General features: G+C 37.5%; 1 protein-coding gene across 1 annotated transcript; it reads left to right on the top strand.

The window, feature by feature from the left end:
- The first annotated feature begins 1,338 nt into the window (after positions 1-1,338).
- On the top strand, positions 1,339-17,281 carry LOC122279439 (apoptosis inhibitor 5-like protein API5). The gene is made up of 16 exons (XM_043090117.1): positions 1,339-1,615; positions 1,738-1,899; positions 2,197-2,296; positions 2,396-2,461; positions 2,851-2,948; positions 3,018-3,092; positions 3,234-3,383; positions 4,075-4,140; positions 4,225-4,290; positions 4,415-4,525; positions 13,924-14,013; positions 14,103-14,209; positions 15,819-15,933; positions 16,023-16,088; positions 16,174-16,277; positions 16,690-17,281. Exons 1-16 carry the CDS (start codon positions 1,523-1,525, stop codon positions 16,886-16,888), a joined length of 1,668 nt encoding a protein of 555 aa, XP_042946051.1. The 5' UTR covers positions 1,339-1,522; the 3' UTR covers positions 16,889-17,281.
- The last annotated feature ends 4,308 nt before the right edge of the window (positions 17,282-21,589 follow it).

Here is a 21,589-nt window from a genome sequence, read left to right on the forward strand (position 1 = left end):
GTCCTAGAGGACAAAATAGAACAAGATGTGAGAGGAGACATGGGGTGTCAGGAGCATGCATGAGGTAGGGTGGGTTGTCAGTAAGGGTGTCATGGAGGCATAGGGGATCAGAAGGCAGGGTAGACGGGTGTTAGGTGGTCATTTAAAAGGAAAAAGCTCTCTCTCTCTCTCTCTCTTCCTCTTCTTCACTTCTTCTTATTCAACTCCATCTTTAACCTCTAGATAGAGGACTCTAGCGCAAGTGTTATTCTTTAGTAAAATGCATCCATAGCTTTCTTTATACAGTGAGAGAGGAAATACCATGAGAGATTGTAAACAAGAATATCATAGTAAATTTATCAGACACTCGTGAACATAGGCATTATGTCGAACCACATAAATATGTGTGCCTAACTCTTTTATTTTCTCTGCATTTATTTTCCTTTCATTGCCATGAATGTACGCACCGACACTGTACGTGCCGCATCGGAATATCGCCGTGGGCACCAGACCATGCCGTTCGAGGCCTGAATCTCCTCAATGGGCCTGGAATGATTCTTTCTTTCCTTCCGGTCTGTTGTGCGATTTTTATAGCATCAACATACCTGTTATAAAAATGGCTCATAAAATTGAATGAAAAGAGCAGTTTTCTATATATTTTGTCTCTTTCTTGTAGTTCGGGTAGTGGTTACCATACTCCTTGTGCTTCTAAGTGATCTTGCTAAGTCATAATCTTACAAGGTCTTGGATCTAAACTGGCTCTGATATTTGAATCTCATGTCACTAGAGTTAAAGATTCTATTTTTTTTGGATAAGAGGGGGTTTGAATTCAAAATTTTCATTTGAATTTGAAGAATCAGACTATATGCCATAAGGCTCTTGGCAGTGGAGCTAAAGATTCAACACATCACATTTCATCCGAATGAGAAGCACTATATTAATATCACAAAAATAAATTTATAAATTGACACAATTTCATATGATATATTAGATTTTATAATAATAATAATATATTAAATTTACTTTATTATAAAATCTAATATATCACATCATGTCAAGTCAGTTTATAATTTTATTTTTGTGAGATCTCATTGTGAATAAAGTATTTTTCAAAGGTAAAAACAAAAATGGAATGTTATCCCAGTTTTACAAAAAGAATTTAATAAATTTGTAAACCTTATTTATTAATGTACATATATCATTAACGAGGAATTCTGCCATACCACCTATAAAAAAACGTGTTTTTTTTTTTTTTAAATTATTTTATAATTATAATGAATCTTTAATGGCAAACCTGAAAAACGACGTCGGTTGAGAAAGAGCAGATAATAGTCGGACCCTCGCCTCGGCGGGGGCTACGTTAACGCCACGAATACGCAAATCCAAACCCTTTCGTGGAGCTCTGTCTTGAAGACTTGATCTTTACTTTCCTTCTTAGTAGAGAGTAGTACTCCTCGCTGAGAGATTCAGAGCCCCCCATAAACCGTTTAGCGAGTCAAAACCTCAAAACCTCGATCTTGATTTGGCTCTCGGCTCCGCCATAATGACTGACTCCTCGGCCGCCGATGACTCCAAGCATATCGAGGAGCTCTACCAGTACGTCGAGCTTCTCAATGAGTCCACGGACAAGTCCCAGGTCCTCTTCCCCTTATGGGATCATTTTTCTATTTTGCTGCGTTTCCTGGTAGTGTTTTCTACAACCCTGGCCTGCCTCGCGTTCCTCTATGAGATCGTTCTCCTCTTTTCGGTTGTTTGCAGAATGTGAAGGAGTACCAGGGTATCATCGACACGGCCAAGTCCAGCATCAAGGCCAAGCAATTGGCCGCCCAGTTCATCCCCAGGTTCTTCAAGTTCTTCCCCACTCTCTCCGGCCCCGCAATCGACACCCATCTCGATTTGATCGAAGAAGAAGAGCTCGGGGTCAGTAATTCTATCTCATAACGTATTAGTTCGTGTTGTAGCTAATAAATTGTGGGGAAGGAACGAAGAAAAAGCAAAGGGAAAGAAATTGATTTCACGTCAGTTATAGGATATCTACGTCTTTCTCTATTGGTTGAGTGTCCCTCAATATGCATTGCGTTAGGAGTTCTATTACTTATGCTGAAAACATTCTCAGTTTTGCATAGACTTGCTTGTGCAGCAAAAATTTTATATTCTTTAGTCTTTGGTTGTAAATGATGCTCTATTTTTCATTTGAAATGCTAATTTATCGTGCAGGTCCGGGTGCAAGCAATTAGGGGACTTCCGCTTTTCTGCAAGGATACACCAGAACATATTGCAAAGATAGTAGACATTCTTGTGCAACTCCTTGCATCCGGTAAATTATGGATTTGCATTGTCTGTTCTCTGGGTATACGCTTTTTAGAGCTCTTATAATAAATATCCTGCTCTTATATTGGATTTCTTTCATGCTTAGAGGAATTTGTGGAGCGTGATGCCGTGCATAAAGCCCTCATGTCCCTGTTAACGCAGGATGTGAAAGGTACTGTGCTTTATCTTCTGGTTGGGTGATGTTACCTAAGTTCATGTTGTGTTATGCAGGAGGTATGACATAAGCTTTCGTCCTTTGGATTCTGCAAGAGTTCTATGCATTTCTGTATCTATCCACGCACTCTAACTGTATATAATAGGTGTTGCAGAGGATGAGTAGGCTTTTTTTCTTATTGGAGTTTGTCAAGAAAGTGTTATTTCCCACAATTTTGTTTGAAGATAATATCTTTTGTATGTAAGTAGGAATGACCTTTTAATCTGTGGCCTGTTTTGGTTATGTATCATTCAACCATATTAGTCATGTCAGATGTCCCTTGTCATCTTTATAGTATGCTTTTTTGAGTGTTAATTTCTCCATGGACTTGTATCTTCTTGGTGTAGCTTCTTTGACGGCCTTATTTAAGCACATTGGGAGTGTCGATGAACCTAGTACAGATGAAATTATTCGCGAGAAAGTTCTAAGCTTTATAAGAGACAAGGTAAGAAGACTTGCTTGTAGTATGCTGGTTTACCCTGCATTCCTTTTTGATAGGTAATTGGGTCTGCAGGTTTTTCCAATTAAAGCTGAATTGTTGAAGCCTCGGGAAGAAATAGAAAGACATATAACCGATTTGATAAAAAAGGTGTTTTCTTGGCTTTAATACTTTGATCAATGCATTTTATCCTCTCCCCTTTTGAAGGAATTTTAAATTAGTAAATCTTCGTTTTTGGTTTGTTATTCTACTAGAAAATGTCTGACTAGTATAATTTGAGTTCCATTGCAGAGTTTAGAAGATGTAACTGGAGCAGAGTTCAGGATGTTCATGGACTTCTTGAAGAATTTAAGCATTTTTGGAGAACAAGCTCCCCTGGAACGCATGAAAGAACTTATTGGAATTGTTGAAGGACAGGCTGATTTAGATGCCCAGTTCAATGTGAGTACTTGCTTCTGTGTTGACCATGGGGCATTGTAAGAGAAGTAACTTTTGAACAGCCATTATAATGCATCTAATTTATAAGGTGTTTAGGTGCATATTATAATCATGCAGATTCTTTACGCAGAGCCTTGCCTTTCTTTTTATTGCCCATTTAGATGATTCCTTTGCCCATGGATTTTTATTTAGGCTTTATGGGATGTGGATATATGTTATTTGCTGCCCCATTAAATTCTCTAAGTTTTCCTTACTTTTTAGATGGTGTATATACTGAGATCTCTGTTGAATCTGGCTTGTGGTCCTGAGGTAGATCTTAGAAGTGGTAATCAGGATACTCAGATATACGTTAATGCTTTAAGAATGCAATGTTGGGGGGAGTTTTGGAGTATGAAGACATGCATTCTTCACAAGGGTTGTATAATTAATGTTTTGAGATTTGTGGAGGTTGGAATTTTTACTCTTGAAAATGGAACTTGGTAATCTATATTGCGAATTGCAATTAGGGCTATACTCTTGTAATGAATTTGTGGTAATCATTCTGGAAGTACTGTCACTTGTGGTTGTATTTGTGACCAATTTTTCTTTCTTCCTCCTTTTTGTCTTATTGAGTAGCCGTGATGAATAATATTTTTTGCTTTATGGTTCTACTAGTCTGTTGTTACAATTTTGCTTGAATGACTTCAAAAACCAGGTTTCAGATGCAGACCATATTGACAGGTTGATATCATGCCTGTACATGGCGCTTCCATTTGTTGTGGTATGGACTGGGTGATATTACTTTCCAATTTAAAGGGTCATTATATGTATTTCTGACGGCACGATGCCTTTAATTTGCACACAGAGGGGTGCTTCAAGCAGCAAGTTTCTTAACTATTTGAACAAACATATTATACCTGTATTTGATAAGGTAAGCTTCACGTTCCTTGTCTTCAATAGCAAGCAGATGACTCGAGTCCATTAGCCTTTTGATTATTTGACTGTGAAAATTCATTTTACAAGAAATTAATTCTACTGATATTTATTTGTTCCAGCTTCCTGAGGAGCGAAAGCTAGATATGCTCAAAGCTCTTGCAGAAATTTCTCCTTACACAACACCGCAGGATTCCCGGCAGATTCTTGCCAATGTTGTTCAGCTATTAAAGGTATGCATGTTTAAAATGACAGACAAATACGTCCCTTGTACTTGGCCTATGCCTATTCCTCATCAATAAAATCTTTATTTACTTTTTTTTGAGAAGTAATAAAATCTTTATTTATTTATTGATAAGTAATAAGAAGTTTTTATTCATATGAATGAACTAGGCGTAGCCCGTGTACACAGGGAGTATACAAAAGAACACCTAATTACATTTTAGCTAAGGAAAGAAAGTCATGGACATTGTTTCCATCAAGTATAATGGCTGAGAACCACAACATTGAAGTGCGCATAAAAAAATTCTGAAACTCCTCCATTGTGCGTTCTCTATCTTCAAAGCATCTTTCATTCCTCTCTGACCATGTGCACCACATGATACACAGCGGGATCATCTTCCATATGGCCGCCACTTGGGGACAGCCTTGAAGCTCCTTCCGACAAGCTAATAAGTCCACCACCAGCAGAGGCATTACCCAAGCAATGTCCATTCTTCTAAAAATCTCATTCCATAACCCCCTCGTGACCTCACAATGCAATAGTAAGTGATCTACAGACTCTCCCTGTTTCTTGCACAAATAACACCAATCCATTACTATGAGTCCCTTCTTTCTCAGATTGTCCGTCGTCAGGATCTTCCCAAGGGCGGCAGTCCATACGAAAAAAGCTACCTTAGTAGGCACCCCGTGATCTCCAAATTCTCTTCCATGGAAATGATCCATGACCTTGGGTTGTCAGAATCTTGTAGTGTGTCCTGACTGTACATTTTTTACCATCCTTTGCCCTCCATTGTAACCTATCCACTTGGGCCGTATTTCCCAAGGAATAGAGCAACCTGAAGAAATCAGACACAGTCTGCAGTTCCCAATCCTGAATATTTCTATTGAAAAGAATATTCCACTGATAAGATCCATGGGAGAATACTCTCATATCTGCTACAGAGGCCTCTCTGTTGGTTGCAATACTATAGAGTGCTGGAAATGCCCTGTGTAAAGCGCACTCTCCACACCAAACATCATGCCAAAATCTTATTCTGGAGCCATCTCCCACCACGAATCGTATGTGACTTTCGAAACCCTGCCAGCCCTTCCTAATGAATTTCCATAAGTCCACACCATGTCCTCCCCTTACTTCATTGGAGCACTAGCCTCCCCACGCACTCCCATGTCTAGAATCAATAATCTCCTTCCAAAGTGTGTTCCCCTCTGAGTGGTACCTCCATAACCATTTATCCAATAAGTCTTTATTGAATGTTCGCAAATTACATATCCCCAAGCCTCCATTCTGAACTGGAGAGCAAACCTTGTTCCAATTAACTAGATGACATTTTGTTTCCTCCCCCATTCCCCCCCATAGGAAAGCCTGGAATAAACTCTCAATTTTAGTTGCCACCCCTGCAGGTAAAGGAAAAAGTGAGAGGAAGAAAGTGGGGAGATTAGATAAAGAACTATTAATTAAAGTGAGTCGCTCCCCTTTCGATAGATACATCCGTTTCCACCTAGCAAGCTTCCTCTCAACTTTCACCACCACCCCATCCCATATGGCTCGAGCCTTAAAGTTGGCCCTCAGAGGGAGACCCAGATATTTCATAAGCAAGGAAGACACCTTGCAATCCAACAACCGCGCCAAGTTGTTAATATTAGGCACCGCACCCATTGCAACTAGCTCGGATTTGTTGAGATTAACCTTAAGTTCCGACACTGCTTCAAAACAAAGCAAGAGAGCTCGCAGAGATTGTATCTGACCAGTATCGGCATCACAAAATAAGAGAGTATCATCTGCAAATAGGAGATGAGAGAGTGAAGGAGGTCCATTTGTGCCATTACCCATTGAAAAACCAGTTAAAAAACCTCTGCCAACAGCAGCCTTCACCAACCTACCAAGTGCCTCCATAACAATGACGAACAAGAAAGGAGACAAGGGATCCCCCTGCCTCAAACCACGAGAGCTGTTAAAAAACCCAGCAGGAGTGCATTTACTAACACTGAAAAATGAATGGTAGATATACCATACCGGATCCATGAAATCCACTTGTCACCAAAATAGCACCTATCGAGCAAGTAGAAATCCCAATTCACATGATCATAAGCCTTTTCCATATCAAGCTTGCAAAGAATACCTGAGACTCCTTCCCTCAACCGATGATCCAGGCACTCATTGGCTATTAGCACTGAATCTAGGATCTGTCTCCCTCTGATGAAGGCATTTTGAGGCTTAGAAATAATATGTTCCATCACTATGCTAAGCCTATTTGCCAGGACTTTGGAGATAATTTTATAGACTCCACTCACAAGGCTTATGGGGTGGAAATCTTCAATTACCTTAGCCCCATTTTTTTTGGGAATAAGAGCAACGAACGTCGCATTGAGGCTTTTCTCAAATTTATGGAAAGAGTGGAATTCTGTAAAAACCTGCATAATGTCACATTTCACTACATCCCAACAAACCTGAAAAAAACCCATCGAGAATCCATCTGGGCCTGGTGCCTTGTCCTTTGCCATGCTACGAATAACCTTAACCACTTCATTTTCCTCAAACGCCCTTTCCAAACTATTTGCACTTTGTGAATCAATAGACTCAAAAGGCAAGCCATCAAGTTTTGGCCTCAAGCCTACCAGTTCAGAGAGGACGTTCTCAAAGTGTTGCACAATATGGTTTTCCAAATCATCAGTGGATGCAAGCACTTGAGTACCTGAGTGGAGTGACTCAATCGTGTTTCTGCGTCAATGTGAATTTGCCACTTTGTGGAAAAATTTCGTACATTTATCACCCTTTTTTAGCCAAAGGGCCTTGGATTTTTGTCTCCATGAAATCTCTTCCATCAAAAGCACCCTCTCCAGATCAGTTACAACCACCATTTTTCTAGCAAGAGCCTCCTCCGAAAGGTCTCCCGTCAAGTCCTTATCCTCAAGGTCACGTAGTTCCACCATAAGAGTATTCTTTTGATTGTCTATACTACCAAACACTTCAAATTTTCACTTCTTTAAATCCTCCTTCAGAGCTTTGAGTTTATAAGCTAGAATGAAACTGGGATTGCCTGTAGACATATAAGAGGACCACCAAGAACGCACCTTATCCACGAAACCCTCCGCCGCTAACCACATATTTTCGAACTTGAAAGGTCTGCGTCTACCATTAATACGACCACAATCCAAAACAATAGGAAAATGGTCCGAGAGCACACGTGGCAAGCATTTCTGTGAAAGATTAGGAAAGTACGCCTCCCATGACGGGGAGACGAGGAACCTATCCAGTCTCGACCATCCCCGACCATTAGACCATGTGAACTCTCCTCCTAGAAGAGGAAGATCCATAAGATCTAAGTCAAAAACAAACTCCGAGAACTCCTCCATAGCTATCAAGTGGCGATGATTCCCGAACGCTCACTAGGAAAGCGAACAACATTGAAATCTCTCCCCATGCACCACGACACCTCCCATAAATAAATGAGACCTGCCAACTCCTCCCATAATTGCCTCCTCTCACTATCCAAATTTGGGCCATAAATACCCGCAATAGCCCATTCCCGTCCATCGTTCGTATTTTTGAAGCGACTGGCTACCGAAAAATTCCCAACACAATCCTCAACTGACTCCACCACTCTTTTGTCCCACATTAAAAGAACTCCCCCAGAAGCACCCAACGAGGCCAAGTAGGACCACCCTAAATAGGCACACCCCCACAAGCTACGGATTATTCTTTTATCCACTACCCTCAACTTAGTTTCTTGAAAGCACACTACATCCACTTTCCATGACCGCAATAAAGATCTTATACGAAGACGTTTATTATAGTCATTCAGCCCCCTCACGTTCCATGATAATACTTTAGGCTTCATAATTAGCAAGAGTGCCCCTCCCTTTCAATCTATCTCTTCTACCCCCCCCTCCTTTTTCCTCCCCTCCTCTCTGGCTTCATAGTTGATGGAGCAAGAAAGTCTTTTAAGTTTCCTTTCTCGCTTCGTGGTCGACTTCGAACAACTATTTTCAATAGCAATAAGAAGGGCTTTGAATTGATCCTCATAACCTACGCAAGAAATACCAAGAGAAGAATACATCTCCTCAACCTTTTTAAACACCCAATCTGATGCAGACAGATCCAGGTTAGGGGAGATTCTGCATAAAGGGGTTGGGTCCACCATCCCCTCAATAGAAGGCCCATTGTCGAAATTAGTCACTACTAGAGCCGAGTCTTGAGTGCCTTCCCACGGTTGAGTTTGAAGTTGTACATTTATATCCATCGATGCCCCCTTTGGAAGTAAATCAGCCACCTGTGGAAGAAATGGAGCCTCAACTACCATTGAGGGCTCACCTAACTCCATCGACCTGTTCTGTGCTTCTTCCCCACTCAATAGTTGAGAAAAAACCGTAGCCTCTGTGTGACGCCCCCAAATTCTGTTTGGGATCGGACGGACATTTGAAGCGTCGAGACATGCAACACAAGGTTACCTGCCCCCGTTCATGACATATAAGATGCAATATTCCTAACATGCATATAACAATATGCAATATTCGCAGCGGATAAATTTTTTCTTTAGCAATACTATGCACCAAATTGAAAATATCCCAAATGCTTAAAACATACTTCATACATAAAAATCCATTGAACAACTAGGATCACAACACTAGTCCAAAATGGTTATGATCCAAAAAGTACTAAAGATGCAACTCCATTGTACAAGTAGTAATTTACGTTAATTACTATATTAACATTTATGTCGCATCGTCGCTTAGTCAACTGTGTCTAGTTGATCAGCTTCTGATTCTCCTTCAGGTCCTGTAACAAGATCTACCATTCGGGGGGAATGGTAATTGGGACTACCAAAGTGAGATTTGATTACAAATCTCAGTAAGTTAACAAAAAACTTCCACACAAGCTAATAATGCATGGATGACAGTAAAAGTATAAATGCATAATCAAATTCATAAGTAATTGAAGCATAACTTGGCGTACAACATAACATAATTGACATAACTTAAATTGAAACATGAACTGAACTTGACTTGACATGAACTTGATATGAAACTTGACTTAGCATGAACTTGCTTTGAAACTTGAATTAACATGAAAAATACATACTCCACAGTTGTGGCCCCATGTATTCTACACAAACTTGACTTAATATGAAAAATACATACTCCACAGTTGTTGTGGCCCCATGTATTCTACGGAAACTTATTCTTTAACTGCTTAAATACATACTCCACAGTTGTGGCCCCATGTATTCTACGTGTCACAATTGCTGTGTCTCACGTAGTGTATGCGCCACAATTGCTGTGACCCTATACATAAATAATCAAGATGAAACGTGACTGGAATACGAAATGACTGAAGCCCTGACGTAACATAACGTGACTTGAACATAACTTGAAATACATGACCAACTTGAGATAGAAACATTTCGTAACATGGCATAACATATAATAGACAACATATTTAACATGACATACTTGCAACAGTGAATATTACATGACTTGACATACATGTAATAGATGACATACTTAGCATGACGTACTTGTAAGGTACAGTAATACATGATAGAATATATTATGTAACAGATAAAAAATTGATGACAGAATAAATTCTGTATAATAGACAATTACGTGATAACTTGGCATGACATGACATATATGATAACACACATATATACACTGTAGTTCCTTTACTTAGCACACATACACAGTAGACTGCTAATAAGTTAAAAGCTAACTTACCTCGATCTCCGCGTTTCTTATAAAACTTCAAGTGCGACTACGAGGAACTGTAATTAGTGATTCTAAAAGTTAGAACTAAATCACTAAATATTTGAAATATGGAAAATACTAACTTAAAGAGTAAAATTTTCATTTTACTCTCTACATGTGGGAAAATGACTGTTTTACCTATAACTTAAGGATTTTGCATACTAACTCCAAAAGTTTTCAAAATTTACATTCCTCATGTAAATTTTGTCCTAAACTTAAATATCAACTCAGAAAAATTTAAAACAAAACACAACTATGAAGAACACACTATGGCCGAAACATCCATAGGCCATTTCCTTTGATTTTTGTTGCAATTCCTTCCAACTTCAAAACTCATGCTTAAACCAAAATTTTGCAACAAACATCTTCCAATCCTAAGTTCAAAATCATACTTAAAACATCCATTTAGAAAAAGCTAATAATTAACACCAAACTGTTTTTGTAAAAAGATCCAAGCATTTGAATCACAAGTTTTGACCTTAAATCAAAACATCTCCAAGAATTTCAAAAATCAAATCTTACTTCTAACATATTCATAATATCATTCTAACATCAACCATGCTTTAAATCATCAAACTAAAGTCACCAAAATCACAAAATAACATTTGGAGTTTTTGGTTTTACACTTAGTCCAAAAACAAAAACTTTTTCCTCAACTAGTTTTGATAATCTCTTCCTCTATGACTTATAAATATATGATCTTCAAACCAAACCATCACATGGTTTAAAAAAATGTCCTAAAATATATATAAGCTTCTAATTCAAGATCACATGGTTAGAAATTAATCAAAACATAAATTTAGCCAAGAATATCCACACTTTGGCTTATCTGAATATCTCTTTGCATAAAATTTCATATCTTTAAAACTAACATCAAATATTTTCAAAATAATAATATAACACGTATATAAGATGCTTAGGATCCTCCAATAAAATTATCAAAGTCATTGGAATAGGTTTAGACTACCAAAGAGTTAAACTTTCTCAAAACAGAAACTGTTTTTCCTCTTCCAGTTTCTAAGTTTCTAAATCTAAGAAAATCTTTCATCAAAACCTTTAATCATGCAAAAATCCTCAACCAATAATCATATACACATGTTAACAATACTCCATAAAAATTTCGGACCAATATCTATCCATTAGCTTGGTCAAAAACTCCAAACTATAACATATTTTCCAATTTATCTCCCAGAATGACCTTTCTATAGTTTATACTATATTTGACTGACCAAATGATCTTCAAATGGGACAAATAAGATATCCACGTAAACTAGACTAAAAAAAGAACAACTTATATGAAGGAGACTTTATGATAAAATACTTACAAAAGTTTCGAAATGGGTGTGCAAAAGACCTCCTAAAAGCTGTCCGAGAGAGAGTGTTTGATATTCTTTCAATGGAAAGTGTAAATGAAGATAATTTCGTGGGGAGAGGTGGCTGGATATACTTATGGATAAGATATGGAAGAGATGAGGCTGAAGTTGAGAGTTGAGTGTAGTTTTCTCCTACCCAAAATATCTATAAAAGATTATTTCATAATATTCTATCCAATAGTATCTACAAAAAATCAACTTAAGATATTTTTATCTAATATCTATAAAAATCAACTCAAAATATTTTTACCCAATAATATTCATGAAAATTACCTCAAGATATTTCTTTTTATCCAATAATATCTACAGTTTTGAACAGACGTTTTGTCCGAAAATATGAAAAAATGTTATTGCGCCATAAGACTTTAAATAACCCTCCGAGTCTAATGGCACAAACCATAATACATTTTGACACTTCTAACTATCTCCAATAATCAAAAACACACTTCTGATACCATAGTAAATAATAACACTAACTATGTAGTTAGACAAAAACCTATACGATTAATGGATTCGTGAAAACTTATGGGGTTTCCACGAGGTTCCTAAAGTTCATAGAAATTTCACAATTGAATTTCTAGCGGGCTGTTACACTCTGTTTCACGCGGCACCTCCAAAGTAGAAAATATGGTCGCCGGCGGTTGAATGGGAGGAACAGCAGTTGTCGGAGACCCAGCAGCATTAGTTGACCGAGTCTGTGCATGACCCAGCCCCTCCTTGCCACATGGAGTGGTACAGAAGTTCATCCCTCCTTTCCCGTTACTGCCAACGTCAGCGCCTGAGCCAACCGGATTTGCCTCCTGTTGAACACCCTCCTAGATAGGTGCCGCTATCTTCGCCGGAGTCCCCACACCCCTTGCCGCCGCTGAAGCAAGGGCCACTCCACCCTTGATACAGGCCGCTGCTTGGAGGTCCCCCCCGTCTTCTCCATACGAGCCCGCAGGGCCTATTCTCCATTTTGGAGGGCTTGGGCCCATTGGAGGGGCCCTCTCCTTTAGTAGGCCCGGGTGAAGAGGTATGCCCACACATTACCATGGGCTCCTTTCCCTTTGATTACCCCTTGGGCTCTTGGCCCTTTAAGGGCCTAGTAGTGAACTCAATACCCACACCAGGACCCAAACCCCACCCTTGCTCCTCAACGCACCATTTCAGCCAATTGATATTACCCTGCAATTCCCCCATCCGCGATTGCATATTAGTTAATACCCGCATGATAGTTTCCTTTTGAAGGCTAGCACAACTCCTGCCAACCTCCTCATGTCCTTGAGTTATAGCTGAAACAGCTCCACTGTCAGCCCCACTAGCCACCCTCCTGTCCAATTGACACGATAGGTCCACAGACCTCGATGGTTGGAGAGCCTCCTTGTACGACTGAGGAGGTTTCAGCAAGGGTGCAACTGATGGTGTCTGTCCACCGTAACGAGAAGCCTCCCTTAAGAGCTCAGCCAGTTTCCGCCATCCCTTCCCATCTCTGTCATGTGGAACCAGAATACAGTTACGGTGTCCACCCCCTCTATGGTCTTCCAGTGCCATGAAAGCACCTTGGATATTTGAACACCTCTGCACAGTGTAGCCCCTGTCCCCTTCACAATGACTGGCATAAAACCCCTTTCTCCTTGCATTCACACCATCCTCCAGGACTCTGCAAAACCACCGTGCAGTTGCTAACTCCATTTTCAAGCTTTTCACAAGCTTCCACCCTTTTTCTGTAAGGACCAGCCATCGGCCCTCCCTATAGATTTCAAAAGTTTTTCGTTCAATGACCACCGCTTTAATAGGTGCCATTTTTACCATTCAGCGAAGACAAAACTCCAATCAAAAAATCCTGAGACCCATTGGAATGCAGTTACAGGTGAAAGAGGAGAGAAAAAAAAATGAAAAGTGTACGGAGAGAGAGGAGAGAAGCACTCAGGGGTTGTTTTGATGTTTCTCTAGGGCTAAATTTACCATCAGATCACAAGCTGTTCTATTGTAATTTTGTACAATGTTTGGACCTTCTCCTCTCTTGATTGCCTATGCAAGCAAATGGAGCATAAAAATCAAGCCATCCAATTTCATCAGTTACTACCTCCATGAAGAGCTGATACAAACAAGACAGACAAATACATGTTGTTTTGTATTGGTATATGTACATTCATATAGGAATTTCGGTTATCTTCACTTCTTTTGATCATTGTTATTAGATGTATTGAATGTTGAAGCTGTGCTTGGAGTACAAGAACTGATTTTGGGCCGTGTAAAAAGGTTACTTTTCTCAATCTCATAACACGTTTGTTTGTGTTCCTTTTCAGAATTACATGCCCCGGAGGAAGACTGGAGAAGAGATGAACTTTACTTATGTTGAGTGCTTGTTGTACACATTTCACCATCTAGCTCACAAGGTTGTTGGTTTGCAATGGTTTATCTTTGTCTGAACTCTTCTGTGTGTCGCTATTGCATGATACTTATTCTATTTTTTTTTGTTCTTTAGGTTCCCAATGCAACTAACAGTCTATGTGGTTACAAGATAGTGACTGGCCAACCGTCAGATAGGCTTGGGGAGGACTTTTCAGAGTATTATAAGGAGTTCACTGAAAGGTAATTGACTACTTCTTGTTGTTATTTTTTTCTTTTATATATGTTATGAAGAAATTGGTTCTTCATATTAATATTTTTTGGGCAAGTACTTATTTTCATCCTTGTAAAGTACATAATTTCTAATTTGGTCCTTAAAATTTAAAAAGTAGCAACCATGTTAAATAATCAAAAAGTTGTAATCAGTAGTTCTTTTATGAATGACTAGTAGCTATTGATAATGTGCTATGTTAATTTCTAATGCAGCAGTTGATAGGGCTAATGAAAGTCCACTTAAACATTTGCATGCTTTCCTCATCTATGGATAAGCCATATAAACCGCAAAAATACCCTTCTCAGCATAAAGACCTATTTGTGACATTTTAAATGAAGTCTTGGTTACCACCACGGGTGATGGCTCTATGGTCCTTGGGTTACTTCCTTGTGGTTTGGCATCTACTAGATCCTCGGTTCGAATCCGAATATGGATTCGCTTTATTTATTGAGGGGTCTGCATCTTTTCACAATCTAGGTGCCTCCTGTCCGGATTTCAGTGGATAGGGTCTTTCTATGGTTATGCCCAACTAGGGAGGCCACCTTTGGTTGCCCCTCCTACCGTTTCTGCCTAGGAAAATATTTAAATAAATGAAGTCTTGATTGCAACCTTTTGAACTTGGACCAAATTTTCCTTGCATGCGTCCTGCGAGGTTGGGCTAAGCCTTTTGCGTTCCACTTGCATTGCTTCTTTGTACCTTGAATTATGGAAGCTACCTTTGTGTCTTTTGCTTTGGTAATTGTTTATTTTGGACTTCCATCTGAACAGGAAATAATTCTTCAACATCTAATATCAAGGTTGAACAAGAAGTGGTTTGGTATCATCCTGCCTTAAGAGAGCATTGAATGTTGTCTCCCCATTCGTGCTATTCTTGTTGCTTAAATGTTCTTTTGCCACCCTCTTGCCTGCTCTTAGGCTGGGATTGTACACCCTGTCCGTCAGACTATGGGAGCTGGCCATGCTCGAGTCGTTACTTTAACAAGGGGGATGCTGTGGATGCAAAAATATTTCTGTGATTTGAACTAACTTAATACAAAATATTTCAAAACCTTTTTTTGAGAAGTAATAAAAATTATCCAGAAGCTCAAAATTCATGCTTCCAGTACACAGGTTGGATACCAGAGAAAGACCCATCTACAAAGAGGAAAAGATACAAGAAAATCATGTAAATTCACCTTAATTAAAATCAATAGAAGTAGTCCAAAGGAGTAGAACATTGAAAAAGTAAGTCCTGAGCTCGTCCATGGTCTGTTTACAGTCCTAAAATGTTTTTTTTTGATAAGTAACAGTCCTAAAATGTTTTCAGTTTTTTCCTTCCGAATACATCATGTGAGGCAAGTAGGATCGGTTTTCCACACTAGCAATTTATGGACTTTCACCTATCCCTCTCCAAGAGTCAAATAGATCCATTATTTTGCTTGGCATTAACCAAGACAAACAAACCCGACAGAAAAAGGTCACCCCACAAAGCATTAGCTATCTCTTCTCTCCCTCTCTCCCTCCCTCTCTCTTCTATTTTTAAATTTTTAAATTTTTGTGGAAGGGTCTCTAGTTGATAGTTTGTAATTGATTTTGCAGGTTGAGTAATGTCGAGGAGTTAACCAGAGCTACCATGAAGAAATTAACTCAGGGAATGGCTGGGCACAACAAAGCTATGGCTGCTGCGAAATCTGATGAAGCAAAAGAAAGCATTGTGAGTGGTTCCCAAGAGCTCTTGGTCTCCGTTGGGGCTTTTTTCTTGTCATTTATCTTATGACTTTTTTTTCCATATATAATGGGCAGAAAACTCAAAAGCAGAATACTACCACTGGGTTGCGAACGTGTAATAACATCTTGGCAATGACAAAGGTGAAAATAAACAAAGCTTTTTGCATCTAATGTATTGTCCTCTATTTATGTACGTAAAAACTGACCTTTAATTTGTTATTTTCAGCCATTGCATTCAAAAACACCTTCATTTATCGGAGATAAAAGTATCAACTTATCTTGGAAAGAAGCAACCAAACCTCCTGTTCCCGCTGCCACAGCTACAACTGGGTAGGAGAGATATTCCTGGCTCTGTTGTTCTTCCCTTCTCTCTCTCTCTATCTCTCTCTCTCTCTCTCTCTCTCTCTCTCACACACACACACACACACACACTAACTAACTATATATATATATATATAATTGCACTTTAATGATTATTTTAACCTTCGACTGTCTTTGCTGAAAGATCTATACATTTTCATCCAACCAACATAAGCATGCAGGATAGTAGTACAAGGGTTACTTGAATGTAGGATAGTACATAGTTTCCTATGGCTGTGCCAGTGGTAAATGGTGGCTTCAAGTATAAGGGTTGCTTTCACTTCCCCAGATTCTTGCACAACTTCCCTGCAATATTCCATGCTAGTGAAATGGAATCTTGATGGTGGACATATTTTTATTTTTTCATGAACTTTGTTTGCAGAGGAAAACGACCTGCTACTGCTGCTAATGGAGCCAGCAATGTGACATCTAAAAAGGGCCGTGGAGCTGGTGGTTTGCAAAATCAGCTGGTTAATAGGGCATTGGAAGGTTTATCTCATGGTGGAAGAAGCGGTGGGACTAGGGGCAGAGGCAGGGGATGGGGGTGGACAGGACGTGGAAGAGGAAGAGGCAACCGGTAGGCTTGGTATGTGCCAGGCATGAATGGACAAATTCAATGCCTACCGGAAGTATATGACTAGAAGCAATTTTATTCAAGTTCTTCTCTGTTGGAGCTAGATTTGATTCATGGTGGAAGCTGATGAGTTTCTAGATTCGATTATGGTCTAACAGTAGGAATCATATGCCTATGGAGCTTGTCCAGTAGTTTTCGTGCCTTGAGTTGTTGATCATTTCTAATTCCACTGATGATTCAGGAATCTCTCATCTGTGCATGCCCGTCACTTCGTGTATGCGCGAGTTTGTATTTTAATGGCAGTAAACTTGCACTCAGAGGAATGATTTTATAATTCAGACGAGTTGTAGAATGTAATTATGTTTGGTTGAATGAAAACTTAACGATTATGCACTCGAAATAAGGTTTCTGTTTGTTTTTGTGCAAATTTCAAAAATGCTTTTTTTTTTTTTTTTTTCTTCAAATTATGTGTTGAACCCAAGGTTTCAAGTTTCATGTGATTATAAATCTACACATAGATTTTGATGATAACAAATGGATTCAAAAAATAAAGGGGTTTCAAGCTCAAGTTATCCACACAATAGAATCAAGCACATCAAAGAACCAAGCATGAGCAAGAAGGAAACAAGTTCACATTAAAGTCATAGAGTAATGTTGTAAATTTCTTAAAATTCGAAATTAGGATTAATGCTCAAAATTAATATTTTATCATAAAGTATTAAAATACATTTTTCACATGTGCATGAATATTTTTGAAAATTAAATTTGAAAATTTTGAAAGATGATTGATTGTCATCTTTTGCATGTGCATGTCTTGATTAAAGGGTTGAACTTTGAAAATATTAAAGATGATTGATTGTTATCTTTCACATGTGCATGTTTTATTTGAATATTTTCAAAAGTGATTGATGCTTTTTTAGACTTATACAAAAGGTAGATTATTTTGTTTGAAAAATTTGAAAAGTAAAGTGTGCTCATTTTGTCATATACAAAAAGTAAAAGATTAGGTTTGAATTTTTTGAAAATGAAAGTGTGCTCATTTTGTCATATGCCAAAAGTAAAAGATTAGGTTTGATTTATTTTGAAAAAGTGAATGATGTTGTCTTTGACAATTGAAAAAGAAGAACCTTTTATTTGAATTTTTTGAAAAAGTGAATGATGTTGTCTTTGACATGTGAATCTTTTTAAATTTGAATATGAAGTCTCATATGCCTATAAATAGATTATTTGAGAGCTTCACATTTACAACACCAAGAGCATACAACATTCATTCAAAGCTTTCATTCTCTCTTCTCTAAGCATTGAGCCTTAATCCTTGTTCATTTTGAGAGATATAGTTTGCGCTGTATTGTTCTTATTTCACTCATTGAGGAGTGTTTTCTGATAACCTACCCACTATCAGCTCTTGTATCATAAAAAGGGTGTGTATAACCCTTGTGTGTGTAGAAAGTATTCTACACGGGAAATAGTTGAATCACCACGTGTAAGGTGATTGCAAGTGTAGAGGGTGTTCTACATGGATCCTTTGTAGCGGTGTTATTCAAAGGTGTAATAGGTTTCTATCTCCACCTGAAGGAGGTTGAATAGTGAATTTGGGAATCCTCAAGGGGTAGCTTGAGGCGAGGACGTAGGCAGTGGGGCCGAAACTCGTTAACATACTGAGTTTGCTTCTCTCTTATCCTTACTTTTTATATTTATTGTTATTTCATATTTTGTTTATATTTTATATTATATATTTGATTTATAATTGTTATTTTTTTTAATACAACTCAATTCACCCCCTCTCTTGTGTTAGTCATTTGGACAACAATTGGTATCAGAGCTAAGAGCTCTATTATAAGATTAACTATCTTTTGAGTTAAGATCTTATGGCTAACATTGCAGCTTCATTTGGTGAAGGTCAATCTAGTAGTCGGTCCCCACTCTTTTGTGGAGATAATTACTCATTCTGGAAAGTTAGAATGAGAATGTTTCTTCAAGCTCAAGGTAGAGAAATCTGGAAATGTATTGTAAATGGACCTTATATTCCAACAAAAGTGGTTGATGGAGTAAATGTCAAAAAGGAAGAAGAAGAGTTTGATCGTGAAGACGATAGACTTTATATTTTAAATTTAACTGCTATGAATTTATTATATAATGCTCTTAATGGAAATGAGTTTAATAGAATAATGAATTGCGCTACGGCAAAAGAAATTTGGGATAACTTGGAAGTAACTTATGAAGGAACTTCGCAAGTCAAGGAATCAAAAATTTATATTCTTACTCATGAATATGAAATGTTTAAGATGAATGATGATAAATCTATTTCTAGTATGCACACTCGTTTTACTAACATCATAAACAGCTTGACAGCTCTTGGCAAAGTTTATTCCAAGGTGGAGATAGTAAGAAAAATTATCAACTCTTTACCAAAACGTTGGGAATCAAAAGTTACAGCGATTCTTGAAGCTAGAGACCTCAAGAAACTCGAAGTCAATGAACTCATCGGGTCATTTATCACCCATGAGTACACATTGAAAAGAGGAGAAGAAGAAGGAAAGCCAAAGCAGAGTTTAGCACTTACAGTTGTTCCTCATGAAAGTGAAAGTGATGAAAATGAGGAAAATGACGATAAAGATGAAGAAGTTGCAATGATAACAAGAAGAATTTAGAAGTTCTTGAAGAAAAATAGAACTCCTCCGAGGAAATCCTTCAAAAAGTCTTCCAAGAAAGATTCAGGTAAAAATGACACTTTAATTTGTTATAAATGCAATAAACCTGGTCATATCAAGCCAGATTGTCCTCTGCTAAAGAAAGATCAAAACAAGGACAAGAAAGCAATGAAAGCTACATGGGATGATGATTCAAGTAGTTCAGATAGTGAAGCAAGCAATGAAGAATCAGCAAATCTTTGTCTTATGGCTAAAGATGACATTGAGGTAACAAATCTTGATAATATTGAAAATCATTCATATGAAGAATTGCAAAATGTTTTAGAAGAGATTTATGAGAAATTTGAAAAATTGGGTATCAAGTATACTGCTTTGAAAAAGAAAAATTCTTCTTTAACAAACGAAATTGAAATTTTAAGAAAAGAAAGTATCATTTTGAAAGATAAAAATCTTGAATTGAATAAGAAGAAAACCGATTTAGAAAATATTGTTGAAAACTTTACGAATGAAAAAAGAAATTTTGAAAAACTTCTTAGTAGTCAAAGATGTATTTTTGACAAGGCAGGTTTGGGATATATGCCAAAACAAAAATACAAATCTTATAAAAATTTCTTTGATAATCATTCTACATCAAAGACTAATATTCAAAATTCTTTTCATAAAAATAATTTTGTCAAAAAAGGATATTATTATAATCATTCAAGTTTTTCATATATGTCACATGCTATTTGTAATTTTTGTAATAGAAATGGTCATAATTATCATATTTGTCCTATTAGAAGAAATCATACAATAACTATTAGGGTCATATGAGTACCTAAAAATCTTGTTTCTTCTAATACTAATAAATAAAGGACCCAAAGAACTTGGGTACCAAGAAAAATCATTTTAATTGTTTTTATAGGTATGCATGAAGTCATCCACAAGCAAAAATAAGTGGTTTTTAGATAGTGGATGTTCAAGATACATGACGGGAGACAAGACTAAGTTCTTTGATCTTAGATCTAAAGAAGAAGGACACGTGACATTTGGAGACAACTCGAAAGGGAAGATCGTGGGAATAGGTAAAATTGGTAATGAATCTTCTCTCATAATTGAAGATGTTCTACTTGTTGAAGGTTTAAAACATAATCTTTTGAGCATAAGTCAATTATGTGATAAAGGATTTACAGTTACTTTCAAAATGGATAAATGCATTATTTTGAATGATCATGATTGTAATATTTGTTTTATTACTTTTAGAAACAATAATGTTTATACAATCGATTTTGAAAAAATTACCTCACAAGATGCTATTTGCTTTTCAGCTCAAAATGAAACTAGTTGGCTATGGCATAGAAGATTAGGTCATGCCAATATGGAACTTATTTCCAAACTTTTAAAAAATGATCTTGTGAAAGGTTTACCAAAAACAAATTTTCTTAAAAACAAAATTTGTGATGCATGTCAATTTGGTAAACAAACAAAAACTTCTTTTAAAACTAAGAAACATATTTCCGCCACTAGACCATTGCAACTGATACACATAGATCTTTTTGGACTAAATAGAGTTGCAAGTCTAGGAGGAAAATATTATGCATTTGTTATTGTTGATGATTTCTCTAGATATACTTGGGTTATCTTTCTTGCTCATAAAGATGAGGCACATAATGCATTTACTAAGTTATGCAAGAGAATTCAAAATGAAAAGGGCTATACTATTTCAAGTATCCGAAGTGATAGAGGAAAAGAGTTTGTTAATAAAAATATTGAAACATTTTGTGATGAAAACGGTTTTGTGCATAATTTTTCTGCTCCTCGAACTCCTCAACAAAATGGGGTAGTAGAGAGGAAAAATAGATCTCAAGAGATGGCAAGAACAATACTCAATGAGAACAACTTGCCTAGTTATTTTTGGGCCGAAGCGGTAAGTACTGCATGTTATGTTATAAATATAGTTATGCTAAGGTCTAAGTTAGATAAAACCCCCTATGAGCTTTGGAATGAGAAAAAGTCCAACATTGGTTACTTTCATGTATTTGGATGTAAATGTTTTATTTTGAATGACAGGGATAATT

The sequence above is a fragment of the Carya illinoinensis genome, chromosome 10 (genome assembly GCF_018687715.1).
Source record: "Carya illinoinensis cultivar Pawnee chromosome 10, C.illinoinensisPawnee_v1, whole genome shotgun sequence".
Classification (NCBI taxonomy): Eukaryota; Viridiplantae; Streptophyta; class Magnoliopsida; order Fagales; family Juglandaceae; genus Carya; species Carya illinoinensis.

What these genes read in the sequence shown, in the direction of transcription:
- LOC122279439 (XM_043090117.1), top strand. Translation starts at nt 1,523, where the DNA reads ATGACTGACTCCTCGGCCGCCGATGACTCCAAGCATATCGAGGAGCTC. An exon ending in TTCACCATCTAGCTCACAAG is followed by an intron (nt 14,014 to 14,102) that starts GTTGTTGGTTTG and finishes TTTGTTCTTTAG; the next exon opens with GTTCCCAATGCAACTAACAG. An exon ending in ATGAAGCAAAAGAAAGCATT is followed by an intron (nt 15,934 to 16,022) that starts GTGAGTGGTTCC and finishes TATAATGGGCAG; the next exon opens with AAAACTCAAAAGCAGAATAC.